At 40.8% G+C, this 18,798-nt stretch overlaps 1 protein-coding gene across 1 annotated transcript in view; it reads right to left on the bottom strand.

The window, feature by feature from the left end:
• The window catches only part of NFRKB (nuclear factor related to kappaB binding protein), a gene marked incomplete in the record, with an annotated part of 1,477,031 nt that overhangs the window by 934,556 nt on the left and 523,677 nt on the right, over window positions 1–18,798 (bottom strand). The window contains 1 exon segment of the mRNA XM_044081086.1: window positions 18,303–18,380. Within this exon segment, the coding sequence (XP_043937021.1) occupies window positions 18,303–18,380 (78 nt within the window).

Below are 18,798 nucleotides of genomic sequence, written 5' to 3'. Positions count from 1 at the left end.
TGAATCTCTTCATGAAATGTATCTCTCTTTCTTTTTCCAGAAACTATTTTATAACAAGGCTCAATACCCTAAATTAAACCCACAGCCAGGCCAGTAAATTACTCCTGTCCAAGGAAATTTGAGGAAGAGAAGATAGAGGTTTAGTTTTCTTTTTCTTTTGGACAGGAACAATGGGGCAAACAGTGTTATTAATGACAGAAGCAGCTCCCCCAAGGATGGCCACAACATTTTGACAAAACAGGGAAGCCTTCCATCTTCTCTCCCCCAGAACTGACAAGAGTGGCTGTCCCTTGCACATTGAGGGGACCCTAATGGCCACAGGGAATGCAGCTAAGCCCTGGTTCACAGTGACTGTACCAGAGGGATCCAGGGTAAAAGATGAGTGGTCTGAGATACAAGTTATGGCCACAGCAGAGTCCCCCACCTGCATCTGAGGCAAATTGCTAGCCTGCTGTGGTGGAAAAGGTTATTTCCTTAATTGTTTCTTTTTGCGGCCGGAAGTCGGACTAATTGTAGGGCAGACAGTTTGTTCCATGGTCAAGTTGAACATGATGCCTCTTTCCCAGGGAAACCGATCAGCAAAAGCTAGTACAAATTTAGTCTTTAAAAGTAACTTTTTTCACAGTAAAATTCAGTAAAACGCATTTTAAAAGACTTTGTGAGCCCCAAAAGTAAATTAAATACAATTTCTCAACAGAAAAAAAAAATTTTTTTAGATAATTTATGCAACTTTTAAACTGATGGGAAAAGAGAGCACTCCCATTCAATAGTATGATACAGCTTCTTGACAGTCTGTAAAAAAACACAAATTCCTAGCTTTAAAAACACATTTTTTAAACAGGAAGGTTATTTCCCAAAGATGACCATCGATCCTTGAAAACCTCAGAGTGGCGGTAAAATATAACCCCATACAGCTTAGGCTATTGTTACAGTGATCAATATAAAGAACATTTCTTGTTTCTTCTTTTGTTATATAAGAACAGTTTCAATGTGTAGATAATACATATAATTCAGTTTCAAGTGGGCATTATATTAATTTTGTGCTCCAGAAACATAACATTTCTGATGGCTAGTTAAATAAGGAGGTATTTCCAGAGTTTTAACAGTTCGTATTTTCTGTACAAACATTTCATTGCGTCAGACTTTGTTCTTGTTATAACTACACTTCATTTTGCAATTAAAATAAAAAAATAAATATGGATAGATGCCCTTTGTCCAGAAAGCAGCATTGACATGGGGAAGGTTAATATGTAAAGGACCACACTACTGTTTCCCAAGAGCTGTAAGCACAGAATGTACCATTGTATATTTGCATCCTGATGGAAAGTGAGGATTACAGAAAAAAAACTATAAAAAGTGAAAGGTGAAGCAAAATCAGATACAACAAAAGGCTTTAGTGCCTCAAGATATGCACCCCATTTTATATCATTAGAAACCCATGAAGAAAAAACAAACAGCAACTACTTGATAAAGATTACCCCCAGCTAACAAATCCTTCAGCATCTGGAACTACAAGGCACCTAGAGAGGCCTCAAAATGCCACAACCTTTCCAATGAGCATAAAGTGATAATTCTGCGATAATGACTGCAAGGAATTGTCATATCAAAATTCTACGGTGAGAAGTTAAAAAATGTCTCAAGGCTTTCCCATAATCAGAATCTCATAATGGGTCTATTTTAGAACATCGAAGTTTCAGAACTTCGAATGTTCTAATATCGACCCCTAGTAACCGAAAACTGAGAACATCGAAAATTCAGAACAGCAAATTTTTTCCTAGGGAAAAATTTGCTGTTCCAAAACACATACACACAACACAAACACACCAAAGAAACAGCAATCCACACACATACGCCTAAAATCTTACATCTAAACCTACACTAAACTGTACATACACCACTATCTACCCACTTACCTTAACCCAAACCCTAACCCTAAGGTCCGTCACTATTGCACACACACCTCACCCGCCCTAACCCTAACTCACCTACCCCACCCTAACCCTCACGTCCACACATTCACACACTTACCTGACCCGCACCCTAACCCTCACGTCCACACAATCGCACACTTACCTGAGCCCGACCCGTAACTTTCCACCGCAGAGCTGAAAATAGCGAAGCGACAGGAAAAGACAATCAAATTCTTTCCCTAGGAAAGAATTTGGTTTTCTAAAACTTCGCTATTTTCAGCTTTCGTTTATTAGGGGTCGATATTAGAACATTTGAAGTTCTGAAGCTTCACTGTTCTAATATAGACCCCTCATAATACATATACAATGCAAAGAATAAACTTGGAGGTGCTGCACTTTTAATCACATACCTCACAAATAAAAACCTACTAAAAATATATAGCTAGACAAATGATAGTTATGTACTTACCATAATGTTCAGTCTTTATTATCCACGTCTGTCCACTACAAAGATGGGACTGGTCACTACCAGGTGACAGTACTGCAAACAGAGCTCCTTCACACAACTCAGTCTCCTCCCCCTGTCTCTCTCAATACACCACTTCTCCCTGCTTACCTCAGATCGAGTTTCCCATCTTAACCTACCAACTCTGATTTTATTACTAATCTAAAGCCATACGAAAAAGGTTATAATAGACTGGCATCAGAAGGCCAGTAAGGCCTGTCAGGAGGAAAAGAATAATTTGGACAGGGTTGGAAAGATTTATTTTTTTGGATAATCAAGATCAAACATTAATCTAAGTACATAGCTATTTTATATTGGATTATCCAGTCCTTCTATTTCAAGTATAGGACAGAGCCCCCATACTACAACTTGGTGGCATCATGACACAACAATGCAAAGTATAGTTGCCCCAAAGGAAGACAAAGACTGACTGAGACAAGATATTCAACTTCAAGTGTTTTGCAAAAGTATACCATAAGGCCCATATGGCCACAGCACAGATACCATCCAAAGAGAAAATTCTAGGAAAGACATAAGAAGCTGCCACTGATCTCGAGAAGTATGCCTTTGGCTTTAAAGGAAGGGACTTATGAGAAGAGGTCTACATGAAAGAAAGGCAATCACATAGACATCTGGACAGGATGACTTTGGATACCTTCTGACCTGAAGATTAAGACAGAGTAACTGATCATGCTGCCTAAATTGCTTTGTTCACTGTAAACTGAATTTAAATTATCTATGCACACCAAACAATGTAGTAGTATTCTGTCTTACTGGAATAACTAGGAAAATACTGAAACACATACTTTGGTTAATACTGTCTCTAAAGCTGCTTTAGGTAAGAATGAACGATTACTCTGAAGACAACCTATTCTTGTGAAAGATAAGGTAGGGGGGGTTTGCCAGAAAGGGCTTGAAGTTCAAAACTCTTCTAGCTAAAGCCAACATAATAAGAGTTTTCCAAGACAAAAAAATTCAGATGTTCTCAACGAGCTGGTTTCAAAGGAAGACATGTCACTTTCTACAACACCACATTAAGGTCCTAAGTTGGAGCAAGATCTTTGAGGGGAAGACATATGTAGATATGAAGATTCCTTTCATGCACAATTTTTGAAAAGCCAGAGTTTGAAAACTGAAGCTTTGGGGGAAATCTGAAATAACTGACACCTACACTTTAGTAGAAGAGAAGACTGACCTCATATGGAAAGAGAACAGAAAAAAGTAAGATGAAGGAATGGGAGCTAAGAAGAGCTCTAGACCCTGAATTACCACAAGGAAAAGTTTTACCAACTGCCCTTGCGAATAGAAGGTTTCTGGAAAGGGATAAGGATTTGAACCCTCCATGAAAGGGTATAAAAGGTTTCTGGCTATTAAGAGAATTGGAGAAACGATGACGCCAGTCAAAGGGGGCAACTGTGATTCAAAGAATAACAAAAGTATGAAAATGCAGGGGGGCATTGAATATCATACGTCATTGTTCTCCTTTAAGAATGCGTTTTGCAAGGGGCAAGATTCTTACACCCCCAGACTTATATATACTAACTCCATGATCACCATATCATGGAGAAAATGGAAAATTCTGGGAAACAACACCCTCAGATTTGGTATACAAGTCCACATTTCCAATCATTTGGTCACACTTTTCCAAAGCTTACAAGTCTTGAAATATTAAACAGTTACCATTTAAGGGACTGCATGTCCAGGAGAGGCCTGCCAGAGGGGTGAGATATGATATCCAGAATGATATCCAGAACTACAGGCTTCTCTATGAGATAAGGCCAAAGTAGAACCGCAGTTGTTGACACGAGAACAGAATTCAGGAGTGTCGGCTCTAGGGATATCAGGCCCTCTCAATCCTTCTCCAAGGATGATGCCAAGTTACCAACAGAAAATTATTGAATTTAACAACTGGCTTAGCTTCTGGTGTCAATCCAAGAGGGTACAATATTTGAAAATCTGAGAGGAAATGGTTGACAAATCAGACTGCTTTGCCAAGGATGATCTGCACTTATCCCCTATAGGTTTTTGAATACTGGCAAAGACTTTTTCCACCACGACAGTACCTTTTTTAGGTAATGTCAAACTGATAAACCTCCTGACTTAAGTGAACCTACAAAGGAATATCTGACAGTGGTACTGCTCAATGCTAGAACTCTTAAGAAGGAACTCCACTCCCTGCAAGCCTACCTTTCCTGGACGAGCGTAAACATCTGTGTAGTAACAGAGACATGGTTTAATGTTGCAGACAGTACCCCAGCAATGCAAGTTTATAATGCCTTTCAAACTTTTAGACCAGCAAATGCACAGGACAGAACTAAAGGTGGAGGAATCTCAGTCTATATTAAAAGCAACCTCACTCCCACACTATTTAAAGTGCACGACCCACTGGAAGTTGTTCATGTGCAACTCACCAAAAACAGGGTCTCGTACCATATCTTTGCACCCTATAGGTCCCCTCCATGTTCCAGAAAATCCATACTACCTATCTCAATGTACTAGAGTCCCTATTCCCTCTATATGCTCTTATTCTTTTTCTTTTTTTTTTCATAGAGTAATTCTATTTATTTACTTACTGCATACTAAAATTAATATATTTTCATTCAAGTGCAATTCCAATCACTTCCTTGTGTGCAATATCACACAATCTCACCTGTGTGTATAGTGAACTTTTCTTTTCATGTGTTAATCATCTAGTAGTCACTGTTGTCCAAGTATATATAAATAGTGTACAAGCATGTGTGTCAGCTACCTAGACATTTACTTTTGTACTACAGTTGTTTATTCTTTAATACCTATCATGCATTTTCTTTTTGTGTTAGCTTTCTCCTGTAAAAAAGCTGACACTCAAAATTTCGTTAGAGTAACACTTGTGTTCCCTAAATAACAATAGTTTCTTTGAATCCTCACCATTCAACCCAATATGATATTCATGGGGGATCTCAACCACCCCTCTATAGAATGGAAATCCTACATCACTTCTAATGCACAAGCCCTGTGATTCATAAACTTTAGTAACAACATCCTGTACAGTTGGCATACTCTCCTACCAGGGGTACAAACATCCTTGATCTTGTACTCATGAACATGGGGCGCCCTATGTTCCTCATCCAATGTATGTCTTCACCTGTCAGATCTGACCAAAAGGCATTACTGCTTGAAATAAAAATTAATTCTGGGGATCCAGCGAAACCAAAACCTTTAAGAACTATTCCAAGGCTAGTCTCTCTCTAGTAAGCGATACCTAAGCTAAATTCCAGGCACCCAGAAAAAACAGTAAAAACCATAGCATATGCTGAGCTATTTACAAAACCTCTGTACAGCTGCATTGATAGCTGTATAGAATAAAGACTTGCCCACTTGCATTTAGAATATGACAAACTCAAAAGACAAGCCAACCTGGTGGAATCACAGTATCAACTGGTTATAAAACAAACAAAAAAATCTTGGCCAAGGGTAGAAGGAACGAAGCGATACATACTAAAAGCCCCCTGACCAATCTAAACAGGCAGCTAAAAGGATTAATTAAGACTTCAAAGGCTAAATTTGAATAAAAAATAGCTTCTCAGGCAAACAACAACCATAAAGTTTTCTACAGCTATGTCCATAATCTCAGGGGAAATAAGGAACAATGCGTGGAACTTAATGTAAATGGCAACACCCACACTGAACCAGAGGCTAATGCCAACTTTCTGGCAGATGGTTCAGCTCAAATTTCTCTCCCCCTCAATACTACAAAGGAAACATGGCATATCACAATCCCCTAAACCATTACTATGGACCAAGTCATTATTGCACTTTCCAAGGCCTAAAACAATACAGCAACAGTTCCCAATAACATCCCGGGATGCTTAATAAATGGCATGAGACATGACCTCTCTGTATCACTTGAATCATTTTTCAACTGGAGCCCACAGTCAGATTTTGTGCCCAAAAAATGGAAGATGGTTACAGTCATTCTCTTGAACAAAGGAGATCTAACCACTGATCTGCATAACTACAGGAACCAACAATACAAGACAACACTCCTTCCTGGAAATAATTTACTGATGTTTACAATTCACATACCAGTTTCGGCTACATAAGCCTTCATCAGTGTAAAGAAAGTACAGTTTTGTACCTACCATAAATGTAGATGTCCGATAGATATGCAACTGCAGTCATAACATATGGGTTGTCCTGCATCAGGCAGCCCTCGGTCGGCCAGATTCCAAAGTCTGGGTCCGACGTCGGCTGATGTCGCATTTCTCTCCGACGTCAGAGCGGCTGGAGTACATAAGCATCAGCCGACGCCATCTTCTTCAGTGTTTCTTGCCCCAGATGCCAGGTGCCCTCCAAGGAAGGCTGTAACCAAATTGGGAGACAATAATAGGTTTCCAGACAAATAAATAAGCAATAAACAGATACACCATAACAGATATCCCCAGCTAAGGATAACAGGGAGAAGAGTGGACCCAAGGCATAGAGGGGAAGGAGGGAGGGAAAACCCGACTGCAGTTGCATATCTATCGGACATCTACATTTATGGTAGGTACAAAACTGTACTATGTCCTTCAAGAATGCAACTGCAGTCATAACATATGGGTTGAATACCATAGCTTAGCTGGGGGAGGAGGTATGCTCTAAGATGAGGATGGTGTAGCTATCAATCCCTGCAGGACTGCCGAAGCAAAGCCTGCTCTGGATCTGGAATATAAAGGGAGGTTGTAGTGTTTGGAAAATGTATGCACGGAGCTCCATGTAGCAGCTTCTAGAATGTCCTTTGTAGGCACCCCTCTACAGAATGCTGTAGAGGTGGCTGTAGCTCTGGTGGAGTGTGGTCTGACATTGGCTGGCACACTCTTTCCATGGAAGGAATAACAGAATCTGATGCAATGTCCAAGCCATTTTGAAATTGTCTGTTTGGAAATTGCTTTTCCTTGTACTCCAGGGGAAGAAAGCAACAAAAAGCTGATCAGACTTCCTACTGGTCTTGGTTCTGTCTAGGTAGTAGCAAAGTTGTCTGTGTATGTCCAATGTATGCAACAGTCTTTCCCCTTTGTTCTCAGGATTGGGAAAGAAAGTAGGCAGGTGAATTGCTTGATTTAAAGAAACCCTAGATACCACTTTTGGCAGAAAGGTAGGGTTGGTTCGTAAGGAGACTCTGTCTCTGTGAAAAGTTATGAACGGTGGTATTGTCATTAGGGCCTGTAATTCCGAAACCCTTCTTGCTGAGGTAATGGCCAGCAGGAAAGCTGTCTTCCAGGAAAGAAATTGTAAATCCACAGAAGCTGCTGGCTCGAAGGGAGGTAGAGTCAGTTTTTCTAGGCCAAAATTGAGGTCCCAAGCTGGTACTGGTGCCTTTCTTGGGGGCTTTATATTCTTGATTCCTCTAAGAAATTGCCTTAACAAAGGATGTGAAAACACAGGTGGATCAGTGTTGTATCTAGCTGAGATAGCTGAAGCATGTATTTTTATGGAGGAGTATGAGAGTCCGTTATGTAGCATATCTGCCAAGTATTCCAGAATGTGTTGTATCTAGCTGAGATAGCTGAAGCATGTATTTTTATGGAGGAGTATGAGAGTCCGTTATGTAGCATATCTGCCAAGTATTCCAGAATGAGTGGAATGCTCAAAACTGATGCATCATGACCCTTGTTGGTATTCCAAATGCTGAATCTCTTCCATTTGGCTGAGTAGGCCTTTCTGGTGGATGGTCTGCGGGCTTCTGTTAGTATCCGCTGAACTTCCTTGGAGAGAGATAAATTGAGGTTACTTATGGGATCTCCCAAGCTGTTAGCTGAAGCGTCTGGATGTTGGGATGAACTGTCCTGAAGTTGTGTTGAGTCAAAAGTTGGGGCCATTGGGGAAGGGCCCACGTTTTGTTGTGACATATGCTCCGTAGTAGTGGGTACCAGTGTTGTCTTGGCCAGTCTGGAGCTATTAGGATCCCCTTCGGCTGCTCTGCTTTGATCTTTAGTAACACTGTGGTCATCAGTGGCAGAGGTGGAAATGCATAGATTATTAGGGAGCTCCAGTTGAATGAGAGAGCATCTATTTTCCATGCATGTGGATGATATGTCCTTGAGCAAAACTTTTGTAAGTGATGATTGAGGTGGGAGGCAAATAGGTCTACGTCCAGCCTGCCCCATGTCAAGGTGAGTCGTATAAAGATGTCTGGATGTAACCTCCATTCATGGGGGTCTAGGAAATTCCTGCTTAGACTGTCCGCCAGAACATTGTCTTTGCCTGGAACAAACTGGGATTTTAACTGTATGTTTTGACTCAGTGATTTTTCCCAAAGATTCATTGTCAGTCTGCAAAGGGGGTAAGAATGAGTGCCCCCCTGCTTGTTTATGTACCACATCACAGTGGTGTTGTTGTCCGTATTAGTAGGTGGCCTTGTTGAAGTTGTTGTCCAAAGGCCTCGATGGCATGTATTACTGCCAGCATTTCTTTTTGGTTGATATGCAGATGTGTTTCCTTTGGAGACCATTGTCCTTGAATACATCTGCCCTCCATGTGCGCCCCCCATCCAAGTTCTGAGGTGTCTGTGGTCATGGTCTGTGTTATCTGAGGTTTTCTGAATGACATGCCTGTGTTTGACTGGCTTACTGTGGCCCACCATAGAAATTCCTTTTGAAGACATGGAATGAGCGGTATAGTTGCTTCTAGGTTGTTGCTGTGTTGAGACCATAAGCTTTTTAGGTACCATTGAAGCTTTCTCATGTGAAGTCTTGCTAGTGGAACCAGGAGAATGCAGGATGCCATGTAACCCAGGGTCTGTAGGAATCTCCTTGCAGTCATCTGGGTGAGTTTTGCTAAACATTTGAAGTAATGAGTTAACTTCTTTTGCTTGTCTTCTGTCAGGTAAGCCATTTGAGAGGCTGTGTCTAGTTTGGCTCCTAAGAAGGTTATTTGCTGGGATGGCTGAAGTCTTGACTTTTGAAAGTTGACTGTGTATCCCAGAGCCTGTAGCAAGTGTATGACATAATTCAAGTTTTTTGTCAAGGTTAGTTTGTTGTCCGCTTGTATGAGGCAATCATCCAGGTACGGGTAGATTTGAATCCCCTGTAGCCTGCAATGAGCAATTACTGATGCCAGGCATTTCGTGAATACTCTGGGAGCAGTAGATAAGCCAAATGGCAATGCTGAGAATTGATAATGCTCTGGTCCTGCAAGAAATCTGAGGTATCTTCTGCAGCTGTGTCTGATAGGGACATGCAGGTATGCCTCCTTGAGGTCCAGAGTAACCAGCCAAGACCCCTTGCCCAGCATGGGAAGGAGTTGCTGTAGAGTCAGCATTTTGAACTTTGGTACTATGAGAAAACTGTTTAAAGCGGACAAGTCCAGTATTGGTCTCCACTGAGTTTCTTTTCTTGGAACAAGGAACAGTCTTGAATAAAACCCCTGACCTTGTTCTTGTTGTGGAACTTTTTCTATTGCTTTGATCTGAGCAAGCAGAGAAATTTGCTTGATAGCCTCTGCCCTCTGATTTTGTGGAAGGTTTGGCATGCCTTGTTTGCTTGGCAAGGTATGAAAATGGAACCTGTAACCGTGGTCTATAATGTCCAAAATCCATTTGTCTTTTGTCAGTTTGTGCCAATTTTTTGAAAACAAAGATAATCTTCCGCCCAAAGGAGCTTCTGTTTGCTCCTTGGTCAGCGGAACTAGAGGAAAGTCATTGAGATTGTCCCTGCGGGGCAGGAGAAACCCCTGTGTCACTTCTTTGGTTTGCTGGTTGCCACTGTCGTCCCCTGTAGGATCCTCTGTATTGCCCTCTTCCTCAGACACGCCTGTTTTGCCCCTTTGAAATCTTTCAGGATTAGGAAAGGACCAGTTTTTAGAAGGCCAGTTCCTGCTGAATCTGGGTGGCTGAACCTGGAGGAAATCTTTGACTGTCTGAACTGACTTGGCTTTTTCCTCAATGGACTTTAATACATCTTTAGCATTAGCACCAAAAAGCTTGTTCTTTTCCAAGGGTGCATCAAGGAGTTTTGCCTTAACATGATCTGGTAAAGGCTGTTCTTTTAACCATGCATGTCTACGAATGACCGCCCCTGTCATAGCAGCCCTACATGAAGCTTCCAATGCATCATATCCACACTGTAGAAAGTGATTGCTAACCTGCTAAGAATTATGAACAGCCTCTTGCAAAGAAAGACTTCCTATCTAAAGGTTCAGGAGAGGCCAATTTTTTCTGTAAATCATCTAACAGGAAATTCTGATATTGAAACATGTGAAAGAGACAATTGAGAGCTCTCATTGATAAAGTAGTGGAGGTGTAAACCTTCTTCCCCCATCTCTCTAAGGACCTTGCTTCCCTGTCGGAAGGCAAAGGATTTTTGGAGATGGTAGCAGAAACCCCTTTAGGCCCCTGGGAAATTGTTTCTAAATCAACAGTATGGGCCCTAAAGAAATGAGAATGGGTTTCTGGAACCCTATAGTATCTGTCAGGCTTGACGGGAGCTGGAGGAAGAGTATCAGGGGTAACACTGGAGTCAGAGTATAGATCATCCAAAACATCAAGCACAGGAGGTATAGCTAAGGGTCTGTGTTGGGGTTTTTTAAGGAATATTCGAAGGCGCTTTCTGGAATCTGAATATTCCTGGCCTTGCCACTGAAAATGCTCCCTCATGGAATGCAGAACTTCCCCAAAAGAGATATCCTCAGGAGGAGAGGCAGAGGGAATGGAGTCCTCTGCATCTGAATCCTCATAGGTCTGGAAGGGCCCTTCCTGGCTTTTGGAGTGAACAGAGTCCTCAGAATCTTCATCTGAAGGAAGAGGGTCAGAGGGTTCAACCCTGGGCCTCTTATCAGGAGGAGGCTGGGATCCTCTCTCAGGGTGGGCCTGGGAACCTCTGATCAGGGAAATTAAATCTGCGGCCAAAGACATGATTTGAGTATCAGGAGTAGGCTGAGGTAAGGTTTTAGCAGTAAGATGCTTGGTCTTGCTGGCTGCCTTAGCCCGTGTGCAGGCCTTGATAGACATGGACATGGAAGGCCTAGCCGCTCCACATGCAGGAGTGACCTTATCAACAGCAATGGTCTCGGGCATTTCCTCGGTTTCAGTATCCGGAGGAAAATCAATGACTGGCGTCGGAGTGGCCTCCAGTATCGGTAATGCGGTGTCGTCGGTTCGAAGCGGTGGAATAACCGCCTCAGAGGGAACCGGGGCACTCATGGTAAGTTTTGGCGTGGTGTCGGTGGAAGACGTGGGCCGAGGATGTCGGTCCCGGTCTTTTAGTTTCTTAGGAGTATGCGTTGTCGGTAGTTCCGACGGCATTATATAATCAAATTTTTCACCGAAAAAGTCTTCAGCGAACTCCACCCGGCGCCTGAGAGTGCGCTTATTGAAGCGAGCACAGGCGGCACAGGCCGAGACGTCGTGGTCTGGGCCAAGGCAAGGAAGGCAGTAAGAATGGAAATCCTTATGAGGTATTTGTTTACCACAAGACAAACAATTATTTACTTTTTCAGTAATTTCTGACATCGGCTGAGGCAAGAAAAGGTCCCCAACGGGGTACTTAGCTTTTTTGATGACTTCGGTTTCGAAGAATACAGGAGCTGACCGACTGGCACTTGCGAACTGCTTCTGCTTCGGGCACCGCGCGGCAAGAAAGACTGAAGAAGATGGCGTCGGCTGATGCTTATGTACTCCAGCCGCTCTGACGTCGGAGAGAAATGCGACATCAGCCGACGTCGGACCCAGACATTGGAATCCGGCCGACCGAGGGCTGCCTGAGGCAGGACAACCCATATGTTATGACTGCAGTTGCATTCTTGAAGAACATCCATGGTTACATCAGACCACTAAATACTTTCTACTTACACCTCATTTGGTCAATCACAAACAATCATTTAACCCTGGTGGAAACAAGCCCCCTAACCTGATAATCTACCTTTTTTCTTTTTGGTCCAGTAGTTTATGCCATCCACCTTTGTTATTTCTTTTATACCCAATTTTATCAATAACTGTAAAATAAAATTTAGCAGCACTATGTTGCAAAGTATGTTTATATAAAGCGTTAGTAGTTTTTTTGCATCTGATATTACTCATATGTTCTGCTACCTATATATCACCCAGTCTGTGTTGCAATTGCCAAACATTCGAATGTCAAAAACTTGTGAAGTATTAGCGGATGAAAAATGTTCAGTTTTACCAACATATTTACAGTTGTTACAGTGTCCACAAGGCTGGCATCTTCTAATTAGATGCCCTCCAAGGGACAACTGACCCATAATTGATAATATTTTGAGAGACGCCTATGAGGAAGGGATTGTTACAAAAGATGTCTTGTATCAACTGACAGTGCCGGATCCTATCAGGCAGTGTTTTTATATGCTGTCCAAGATCCATAAAAGTGTCAGGAGCCCAACAAGTAGACCAACTGTAGCAGGGAATGGTTCTCTGACAGAGCCATTATCAGATTTTTTGTCATATTACTTAAAACCATCATTGGGATACGTCAGATTTAGAAAGCAATACACGACTGAATTTTTGTCAATTATAGAGGATATGCAGTTGGATTTGGGTTGGTTTCTTTGCACGCTGGATGTGAAAGCACTGCACACTAGTATTCCACATTGGGCAGGATTAATGGCCATAAAGTACTGGCTAAATAGAGTATCTATATAATGGGCCGGGTTCAATACTTTTTGGTTATGTTTAACAGAACATGTAATAATGAAAAATGTATTTTATTTCAAGGAAGAATGTTATTTACGGCTTAATGGTACTGCTATGGAGGCATCCTTTGCACCTTTATGGTGACCTCTTTATGGGGTATTTGGAGGAGTGTACACTGAGGAAGGCTTTGATGTTTTTGTGCCGAAACTGGTCTGTGTTACATAATTATGGAGTTTTGACCACCAGCCTAATAAAGGATACTGATGCTACAACTGCTGGTCTCTCTTTTTTGCTTTACCTAAAAATAGCACCCATTAGCATTGCCTATCCTGTCTTAAACCTTATAAATAGGTCTAACCAGGAATCCCACACTCCCTCTTCCTGGAAAAAGTCGCACATTATCTCTACACAAAGGAAGAAATTCAACAGACATTAATAACTTCAGACTTATAGTAATCTTATCTCCCCTCTCCAAAATAATTGAAAATGTATTCAAAAACAATTGCTAGACTACCTCCTGCAGGAAGAACTCCTATCCCCTATACAACATGGCTTCAGTCCTTCCCATAGCACTGCCCTTCTAACCTATATAGATACTGTCAATAAGGCTAGAGATAACAGCAAACTAGTCTCTTCCTTATTTCTAGACTTGTCTAAAACTCTCAACACAGTTTGCCACAGCAAACACCTACTTCAATTGTCATCACTAAGTCTCTCTCAGCCTGCCCTTCTGTGGTTCAAAAGCTACCTGCCTAACACATATCAGTCAGTAAAATAGTACTCCATGCTCTCACCTTACCTCCCAGTCACCACTAGTGTACCACAAGGCTCTATCCTTGGTTCACTCCTCTTTTAAATTTTCACCAATGCCCTCTACACTTCCAGAAAACAAGCCACCCAAATACACAGATGACTCCACTCATTTGCACATCTGACAACATGGTACACCTCTAAAAAACTACACAAAGCTTTAACAGCCATTGAAACATGGTTTTGTATTTCACAACTTATGCTCAACCCAAAAAAAGACTACTTTCCCCCCAAATCCCTCTCTCATAAAAAAAACAAAATTTAAAGTCCTCTCTCTTGATAATACAACTAGTGAAATCACTTCTCATAGCAAACTATTAGGGGTGATAGAGGATGATAATCTAACATTTGACCTGTATATGCAAAATTGCATACGAAAAACTGAAAAACTAGAAATACTTTACAAAGCAAAAAACTCTCACTGACCCAACTAAAACTACACTTGCCACGACTTTTCTCCTCCCAACTCTTCTTTGTGGTGCTCCCACACTTAATTATCTCCAGGCTTCACAAAAATTATTACCTGAATAATGCTATAACAAAACTGCTAAATTTGCAGCACATAGCCCTTTCAGAATCCACCACAGTGTAGCACTGAAAAGCTCAAATTGGTTAAAACTGTTAACATCAGTTAATATATACATAACTTCTTACCACTTGTAAAATTATCCAGCATGCATCTGCCTTGTCCAGCACTAAAAAACATTCTACACAATTATGTTCAGAGTCGGTAATTGCAACCCAGTGACCAAAAACTCCTGTCTGTCTACAGACCTAGCAAATCTGCTGGGCATTGCCTGTACTCATACAAGGTTGCCAAGGCCTGGAACTCCTTACCTGTGTATCCACCAGGTCTATACCCTTCTCTCCCATCTTTCAAAACCACTCTGAAAGTCTTAATAGCAAAAATCTGGCTCTGTACTTGCTCAAAAAATAAATAACTATATATCAATATTTGAACAACTACTTTTTCATTCTTTATACCTCCTTAATGTCCCCTTTTCCACTTACTTCCTTACTGCTATCTAATTTTCTTCCCTGACATTCTCCCTAAATACAGCACAAGCCTGTTCTTCCCTTACTTCATACTGCAATTCCTGTTTATATTAGACTAACTTACAGTTTTCGTGTTTGCTCATTAGACTAACTTACCTTTAATTTCTCTACAAACTGTCTAAAATGTCTCTAAATATTAAATGATTGTCATATACCTTGATTGATTCTTAACTAAAGTTTTTTTATATTATGTCATATACCACAGCTGTTCTGTCATCTCAAGCTAAAATTATGGAGAAGTGTGTACACATACAGCTCATGTACTACCTCACACAGAACAAGCTGTTGTCCAACTTTCAGCATGGCTTTAAGCCATTAAACATTAAACAGTACTACTTCTGTCCTCCTCTCTTTCTCGAACGTCATTAACCACAACCGCAACAATAAACTATCCTCAGCACTATTTCTAGATCTATCCAAGGCTTTTGATATGGTTGACCACAAAATGCTTATAAATACATTGAAGGCCTTCTCCTTAAACAATCATGCACTCCAATGGTTTCAATCCTAACTGCAGGGCAGGCAACAGGCAGTCCTATGGCAGAACAAGCTATCATCTCACCTACCCATCACATTAGGAGTCCCCAGGGCTCGATACTAGGATCCCTTCTTTTCTCCATCTTTATCAACGACCTTCATTCAGTCATCCCAGATGCTCCCTGCATTCAATATGCGGATGACTCCACCTTGATTTGTTCTGACACCTCACCAACTAACTTTATTCACATTAACCCAAAATACCTTCAATAAAGTGGAAAAATGGCTCTCCAATCAACATCGAATCCTAAATCCCAACAAAACTAAGCTGCTCCCCTTCTCCCCCACATGCAGGACCCCCCTGCCATTTTTCAGCATAACCGCTAACAATGGCACTATCATCTCCCCAGAAGCCCAAACTAAACTACTGGGTGTCATAGTTGCTAACAACCTGAAGTTTGATGCACATATCAATCAAGTTATCAAAACCATTAATAAAAAACTTGGCTCTCTTTACAAAATCAAACCTTTCCTTACCCCACTTGCTAGAACTGCAATTACCCATTCCTATCTACTATCAACTCTTCTCAACGCCTCACCTTTATTCTCCAAGTTAAACAAAACAGATCTTAATAAACTATCACCCTGCTATAACCACATTTCCAGATTTGCTACTAGCATGGTCTACCGGACACACAACTGTCACAACCTAAATCGCCTAGGATTGCTTGAACTGCCTAGCTTACTGCAGTTCACCCTGCTAATAGTGGCACATAAAGTCCTTTAGCAACAAGAAAATACACCTGCACTAAAAAATATTATCAGCTCCTACACCAGCACCCGGCCACTGTGATCATCCACTAGACTCCTAGTTCAAACATACAAATCCAACTACTCAGCTGGGGACTCTCTGTTTGCAAACTCTGTTGGAAAAACATGGAACAGACTCCCAAATGATTTGACTCTAGAACCCTCACTAACTCGATTCAAAAACAAACTCAAGAAATCCTTCAAACCTTATTGGTTATGTCCTTGCACTAACCCCGAGTACTGACCTATTACCTAGGTGCCTTACCTTCACTACTTCTTTTTTCTACCACACCATTTCAGGAAGGATCAATTGTATAACTGCTGCTCAATGTGTCTTAAACCTGAATGTAATGTTACGTATACATAGCTCTGAAAATAATATTATGTTTTGTAAAGTGTTTTATAATAAGTTAGTACTATGTGTGCTAAATGCTGGTATTGCTTTGACAGTAATCTGCTTGAAACTAGCTTTTTCTAAATGTTCAATGTGTATTATTATCTTGGAGCTTTTCTCCCTGGGCCTCCGCTGAAAACTGACATATATCCAGTCGGACTATCCCAGTCAACAAATGTAAAATAAAATAAATAAATGTCTATTTTGTTATAATTATTTAAACTACAGATATTTTTGTTTTATTTATGAAGACTGTATAATTATTTTTCTTAAAATGTTTTGTATTAATTTGGAGCTTTTCTCGCGTGGCCTCCACTAAAAATGGTCATCTATCTACCCAGTCGCACTTTCCAGGTAATCAACTGTCAACAAATAAATAAAAATAAAGTAGATAGCTGAGGCTCTAGGTACTTAGAGACTATTCTTCAGAGACAGGTATTGCACTACTAAAGCCTGAATATGAGACACTCCCAAAGGGTAGGTCTGGGAAGTAGCTTGTGATGGGGATTTCTAAGGAGGATCAGACTTCGACAAGGAAAAAAACTGAGGCAGATGTGGCTGACTGGTTCTCAGTCCTGGGAGTCTTTGAGAATGAAGACCTGCTGTCCAATGAATACTCATGCTTTCTCTTCTCTTTTTTCCCTCACTGTCTTTATTAGTCTTGTCTGGTGGAATAAGTCCTGCAAAATAAGTTTGCCCTCTCTGCCGAATAGCTCGATGACCAAAGACTTTGTAGATATCACAAATCTCTTTTAGATGGTATAGCTCCACATCCACCACAAATATCTTGTGGGTATCCTGGAACAGGACCTTGCAGGCATAGCGGCTGTACTTGTGAAAGCCTGATGTATTACCCACAGTGATACCCCTACAAGTTTAAACAACAAATCCAACCAAAACTAACATCAGACCAAAAAATTACAACACTAACACTATAACTCTAATCTAACTGAGAAAATATATTCTAAAGCATTTTTTTTTGGTTAACTAAGTTAGATCAAATCCAAAGGCCTCTACGTGGGACTATAGAAGTAAAGTAAAGAAACTAAGTAGTTGACAAAAGCCTATACATAATAAACCTATTACCACTACAACTCAACATTTCAGACAAGAAAAGAAAAAAGGAAGCTGCTAATGTTAGAAAAATTAAAAAATAAAATGACTTATCTTGACTACAGCTGTGGAGATCACGTCCAGTGCAAACAGTGACAAATAAGATCTGAGGTAATCTGGGAAAAGTTGTACATTATGAAAGACATAAGAGCTGGAGCTGTGTGAAGGAGCTTTGCTTGCCATGCTAGCACCTGGTAGTGATCAGTCTCATCCCTGAACCGGACAAACTGGATAACCCACAATCAGCAACTTGTGAAATATAGGTAAGCCTTACTTTACTTCTAAGTTGGAATATATACATATAGTTTTAAGAATTTTCCAAAGCAATGGCAAAATAAATATTTTTCTGAACAACTCACAACTAAAGCCCAGTTAACTTCTAAGGTGACTGTCAAGCCAGAGCATGATGCAACATATGGCAGACAGTAGAGACAAGTGTTAGCCCAACAGCATCACAGGTAATCTGGGGGGGGGGCAGCTGCTGTCTTTAATATTGTTAGATGCCATGCACACAAGTCAGTAATATGTATGGCTGTTAGCACAAGCCTTTCACAAGCCAGCAAATTCTACCAATGAACATAACCCACAATAACGCTAACAAGAATGCAAAACAATACTCACCAATCCACCGCCACTGCTGGGTCTTGTCTTTGTATTCCACAAAGGGAGTAAAGCCGGGAGGTATGTTTGTTACACCCACTGAAAGAAAAGCACATTTTGCAACCCTTTACCTTTTCTGCACTTCTACCAGTGATACCATAAATGTCAGCAAAGTAAAAATGTTGGTTCTTTACTTATCCTTGATTGGACCTTTTCAGAGGCACAATGAACATGCTTATACATTTTTCAGGCAGAGTGCATTAAGTGTGTGTATCACACAAGCACTATACACCAGCTTATTTACTAAGTTGCAGAAGACTGTGTTTATAAAGATCAGAACATTTTTTTCTTACTCTTACCCAACACATAAAACAAAGAGTTGTACAACTGTCTACATACACACAGTGACTGTAATCAAATTTTAAATCAAAATTCTGAAGTGAAAAAATTTAAAAACAAATGTCATAAAGCTTTTCTATAATCACATTCTCATAACTAATACAGAACAGTAAAGATG

This window comes from Protopterus annectens, chromosome 8.part0, assembly GCF_019279795.1.
Source record: "Protopterus annectens isolate FY-2018-M chromosome 8.part0, PAN1.0, whole genome shotgun sequence".
NCBI lineage: Eukaryota > Metazoa > Chordata > Ceratodontiformes > Protopteridae > Protopterus > Protopterus annectens.
The sequence above is the reverse complement of the archived record's forward strand: the minus strand, read 5'-3'. Positions and strand labels throughout refer to the sequence as shown.